The 6,022-nt window shown below is 36.6% G+C and overlaps 1 protein-coding gene across 2 annotated transcripts; it reads right to left on the reverse strand.

The window, feature by feature from the left end:
• Nucleotides 1–541: 541 nt before the first annotated feature.
• LOC114183126 lies at nucleotides 542–6,022 on the reverse strand. 2 transcript variants are annotated; one of them, XM_028070033.1, is made up of 4 exons: nucleotides 5,890–6,022; nucleotides 5,670–5,789; nucleotides 4,096–4,866; nucleotides 542–2,783 (listed from the first exon to the last, which is right to left on the reverse strand). In XM_028070033.1, the coding sequence occupies exons 3-4, from the start codon at nucleotides 4,864–4,866 to the stop codon at nucleotides 708–710; spliced, it is 2,847 nt and encodes a 948-aa protein (XP_027925834.1). In that variant the 5' UTR covers nucleotides 5,670–5,789; nucleotides 5,890–6,022; the 3' UTR covers nucleotides 542–707. The 2 variants fall into 2 exon arrangements, with proteins under 2 accessions (XP_027925834.1, XP_027925826.1); XM_028070025.1 differs by having other exon boundaries at nucleotides 4,096–4,874.

A 6,022-nucleotide genomic window follows, 5' to 3' on the forward strand; every position in this document is an offset into this window, starting at 1 on the left:
TCAATTTTTTTAATTTTCTTGTGAATTTATTAACTGTTGATATTTAATATTTAGCACAGATATTGATGTGATCACTTTTTATATTCAATTCAATATTTAACATAGATGTTCACATAATACTAATTGTTGGCCTCTCACCCTAAACAAAGTAGGTTTAAATCTGGTCATTACACAGTGAAGACACTAATAAATATCACAAAACTCTGAAAAGGCTTGTTGCTTGGTATTAAAGATTCACATGATAACAACCAGTTTGTTTTATCTTGGGATTCCTCTAATACCTTGTTTTCTTTTCATAAAAAACTTGACCAACAATTTATTTTATTGAATTTTTCTATCAAAACTCATAGATGAGAAATCGAAAAAAATATTTGAGCTCTATCCCAAACTAAAATTAACTAAGCAAAAATATTTTTTTTTAAGAAAAAGTGATATAAAGCTAAAAACTGGCCCTTACTTTCATTCTGATCGTTAGAGCTTTCCCATCAATAATCCCTCTTCAAATCATTGATCATACCAGTAACATTCTTGAAAAAAGATAAAGAGAATAAGTGAATATGGACAGATGACTTTGATCTTCATGTATATTTATGATTTATGGATACATTTGAAACAATGAAATTATAAGCAGTTTATGGAGTGAAGACTAGAAATATTTATGAAATGGATGCCCCTGAAGAAGAAGTTAGTCTAACCTTTTACACAAATTACGGAGGGCCCCTATTAAGATCGATGCCATAACTATATGCCTGGATAATATTTTCCTCCTCTGCTCTTGTGTCCACCATAGAATCCTCAATGCCATTATCACAAGTGCCACTAACAATTGTCTCACTACTTCCACGAACACACTTGGACTTTGGATTATTGTCTGAACATTCTGTGTTCTTTCTTTTCCTCTTTGAGTTGATAAATCTGTACTCAAGTGCTTCCAATGCTTTTGTGGTCAACGGTCGGTTCCTAGTGCTCTGACGACGGTTGACAAGGATTGAATGCTGGTCGTTGTTGCCATCCGGAAACTCCTGTGTGGCATTGAACTGTGTTATCTCAGATGGAGAAGATGATGCATTTGCAAATTGATTGTCATTTTGCAGTGTGGCCCCAGAGGATGGCATTTCCATTTCAAGTCCTAAATCAGGGGCAACTTGAGGAAAATTCAAGTCAATCAACATTCTGGTTTCAGAATTTTCTGCAGACTCTTCTCTAACCAGGCGGTTCTCGCTGACACTACCTTCATGGCTAATGTTCGACGGACTGCCTTTAGCCAGATAATTTGGTAAAGATAAATTGCCAGAACCCATAGAAAAAACCATGTCCTCAGATGCTTCTTGCAGATTTGATGGTGAGATTGGTTCATTTAAATCAAAGTTTCTATCCACAGAAGTACTTTTAGTGCAGTGACTATTTTCTTGATAGTTACAAGCTCTTAACTTCTGCATTGTCGTGATGCAGGGAATTGTGCAATCGGATGTCATCTTTTGAATAAAGGGATGCTCTTTGATCTCACTTAAATGCTCACCATTATGCAAATCAGAATGAAACCTATGACATTTTCCGTCTTTGTTGATGCTGAGGGCCTCAGGAACGTAAGTACAATCTGATGAGTCTATACACAACCCTTTATCAGAGAATTCTTCAATAGGGTTGGAGGAATTACCTTGTTCAACCTGACCTTCAATAGGATACACAGACTTAGCTTGTTTAAATTGACCTTCAACAGAGCTTGATGCATGAGTTTGTTCAATCCAATCTTTAATAGGGCCTGAAGCATGAGCTTGGTCAACCCGATGGTCAATAAGGCTTGAAGCATGAGCTTGTTCAACCCGATCTTTAATAGGGCTCGAAGCATGAGCTTGTTCAACCAGGTCTTCGATATGGCTTGAAGCGTGAGCTTGTTCGACCCATTCATCAATAGAGCTTGACACATGAGATTTTTCAACCTGGTTTTCAATAGCACTTGAAGCATTATCTTGCTCAACATGACCCTTGATAGTTTGTTGAACCTGATCTTTTGATTCGTAAGAAGTATCTTTCTCAGATTCACTAGAGCAGCTTGAGATAGTAGATATATTCGTAGTTTCAGAAGGTAAGCTTCTCATCTGTATCACTTTACGTTGATTCATATCATGAACCATGCTGGTATCTACAATAGTAAATTTCCTGACATCTTGATTGCCCTTTGAACGATGAGATTGAAGGTACTGAGCTTGTTCCCCACATGACACCCCCTCTAGGTCTCGTTTATCAGGTGTTTTTTCCCTGTCTACAACACTGATCTCAGTTGCTTGACTTTCAGTCTCAAGAAGTCCAGGGTCAGATGCTACTTTATTCAACACATCACTTATAGAATCAAAGTAGTGGTTACCTTTTACCAGTTTCCTTCTTGAAAATTTCTTAATATCCGGTACAAGAAAAACCAAAGACTGCTTTGACCCAGAAACATCTTTAGGCTGTTCAGAATGCCAGCCTTTTGCTAAAAGACGAGGCCAAACAGCTTCCCAGAAGAGATCACTGGATCGAGCTTTACTCAACCTAAAATCTCCTGTCAGAAACTTGATTATATCTGCAGATGTAAGAGAGGAGCAAGCTTTGCCAATTGGTATTTCAGGGCGAACAGAGAAGATGTGATTCGTCTTTGTTGGCTCAACAGCAGTGCCAGTGAGATCTTGCTTCCCTTTTCCAATACCTACTGCAGCTACAAGCAAGTCAATGCCAACTGCACCCTTTAAAGAAAACACATATTCTTCAAAAGGCATTTTTCCCTCCCCAAAATTCCTTGAAATCTGCAGTAACATAACAGGAATTCAGGAGACGTTGTTCTATGGTAGGAAAATACACGAGTTTGTAGAAATACCAGTTTAGCAGCGTATTGCATAATGGCCATGTGAACTATTTTTTCAGAAATGAACATTTAAGGCACTAAAGTGCTTGGTAGGCAATGTCCAATATGCAAATACTAGGACAAAATAAATTATCAACACATGCGACCTCAGAGAATGTGAAGTAAGACACATTTGTTGTAATTCACTCTGGTGAATATTTTCCAAATTGAGACTAATAGACTTATCTCAGCAACAGATGTCCAGGGAAAAGTTCACAATCTTTTTAACTTCAAAGAAGAACCACTCAATGACATGTAAGCAAATCCTGTTTTGAACTCATTGCTAGACAGTTCAATTTTTCAATGAAAGGAATCTTGCACTTCTGCTAATTATGAGATGCAGTGGTCTTGAAAATAAAGTAGATAGCCCTAAATACCTATCTCTAAGCATTTACTACTAAAGAACTTAGTTTAATGCGATAAAATCAGGACAGGAAACATGCTTGAGAACTGAGATATTGTTATAAGATCAACCACACATTTTCCATGGGAATAGAAACACTGTAATTTAAGGTCAATCTCTTAAAAACAATAGAATGACTATGACAACTTGTAACCTGAAACTCAAATGTTGCAAACTCAACCTTAATACCAAAATCAAATTATTTAATGCAGAGAGGATCAACAGAGAATAAAGTGTCAAATAACAGAGAATGGGAAGGGCCTGATTATCAGGCAATTATCCATACATTACCTAACTTTGCATTATGACACCCATTTGCCAGTCTCAAGTTTTTCTCTAAATTCTTGATGGATTAGTTACCGTGCCTATTCATGTACAGCTTTCATGACCAATGAAAGAACCAATAACGGCTGAAATCTCTTTTATACACCATTGGTACTTGACAATAAGCATCATGATAATTCACAAATAAGCAGAAACACTTTATGAAAGGATGGTAAACACTTTATGATACCAAAAGTTTTCACAAGATGGACAGAATGTCCAACACAATTTTCCAGAGGCTAGCATAAAAATTTAACTTCCAAACAAAATCATCATCTAACTAATACAGCTTTTAAACAAATATATAAAAGTCAGCCACACTGACAAGTGCAAACACAACCTGCAATTTCAATGCCAATAAATCTCTATCATGTTTAATTTCTCAAAGAACATTAGTCAGCTAGGATAAGATTTATATAGTAATACCCTTTCACCCAAACTTTGTATGACAGTGATTGGCATACACCGAAATATGTCAGAGGCTTACCTCAAGCAATCTAGTGTGACACTCCCTTGGCAAATACGAAAATAATCTTGACAGCAATTCTTGTTGCCTCCATCCTGTGAATATTTTCCGGCCATATATACAGCGCTTAGTTCTCAATTTTCGGCACTCTGCCCATCTACAATATTCTTTAGACTTAAAAAACTTTCCGTAATACAAAGACAATATGTCTCCCATACTTTTACTCCCAACAAATCTCTTCAAAAAATTAAGCTTCTTCCCAAAGACATAGAGGCCAAGAAGAAAACTGCTGTATTCAGTATTTGTCCAAGATTGATCGTCCAACAATCCAGGGAGAAGATACTTCCCTCTCATCTCATCCTTCTCAACACTTTTAGAAGATGGTTCAAAATTTGAGAACCCTCCTATATGTGTCTCTTCACCGCGTGAAGCAGCGTAAAGTTCCACTCTAGTTTCCGAACATTCATTCTCAGAAATAGCTGGCCCCACTTCGCTTCTGATAGATCCTAAACTCCCGTAACCAGAACTACTTTCAAATTCGCAATGTGCCCACTTAAGAGGAATGGGAAGCCCTAGTGAAATACACTCTTGCAAGTTGACGGTGATTTCTGAATCTCTTATCTGCTTTACGAGCAGAGAACGATAAGGTGCTGAAATCAATGGAGGAATTTCTGCTTGGTACTCCTCCCCAACACGGGGCTCCACTTCTGGATCTCCAAATTTATCTTCAACCCCTTCAGCATATCTACCTTCACTGTCGTCTTTGTAATCATCAAAGCAACGAGAATCCATCTGCAATACTGGATTGTAAGTTGAATAAATAACTACCACATAATACGCTTTCTCTATTGCAAAATAGCAAATTCTTGCTCGTCGTGACGAGCAATAAAGTTAGAACAACAACATCATAATAAAGCATCAAGACAAAGAAGTCAAATCATTCACACACTAATCGAGGCAACAATACCATATGTTAAACTTCGTACATTAAACACAAAATTAAAATTAAAAAAAATCAATTAATATTTTTACTACATCATATATAATTCCATAATTTTGGTATAAGTTTACTAATTACTCGGTGGAAAGAAACAACAATCTTTTGAACAAAAAAAAAAATTATATGAAAATCAGTGCAAAGAAAACCACTCAAATACTCCCAATATCCAAACAAGCACAACGGGCACTAGATATATCCAAATCCAATTCCAATATCCAGATCAACACATGACCCGATTGACTAGCGATTGAACACTAGAAAAATAGAGAATTAAGAATCTACAAAATCGAAAAAAACTGAATACCAAGTATATATAACTTGCCGTTTCTCTTTTTTCTTTAAAAAAGAAAAAAAAAACGACCTTGACAATCATAGGAAGCAAACAATCGGAGCAAAGTAAAAATTATTGCAGCAATCACAATGGGGCTGTTACCATAATTCAACGGCAGAGGCATCAAAATATAAAGAGCAGCAAATAACGGAATAGAATCTATGAGAGCAGTAGAAAATCATTGAAAAAAGGCAGTGAAAACACGGAGAAAGAGAAATGCTCAACATGCAAAGTAATGATTGGAAATGAACGAGGAAATGCAACCTTGAGGAAATAGGCTTGAAGGTTGATGCCCCACGTGCAAAAATCGACCTGGGGAAATGGGTCTCGGAATAAACCTCGATTTTCAACGTGTTTCTTGTTTCCTTGGTACCTTGCTAAGAACTGATAACAACAATAACAGTAATAAGAAGAGATTTTGAAGAGAGAATTAGAAGCAGTAGAAACATGGTAAGAAGAATCCTAGTAGAATCACATCACTCACATAGCTCTTTTCTCATGACAGCAAACCTGCGTCCGTAACTAGAGAGAGAGGGAGAGAGAAAAAGAGAGAGAGAAGAAGAATAATAAAGAATGGAAAATTTCCGAGGTTAAACTATGAAATCAAGAAAAGTTTC

The sequence above is a fragment of the Vigna unguiculata genome, chromosome 1 (genome assembly GCF_004118075.2).
Source record: "Vigna unguiculata cultivar IT97K-499-35 chromosome 1, ASM411807v1, whole genome shotgun sequence".
Lineage (NCBI taxonomy): Eukaryota > Viridiplantae > Streptophyta > Magnoliopsida > Fabales > Fabaceae > Vigna > Vigna unguiculata.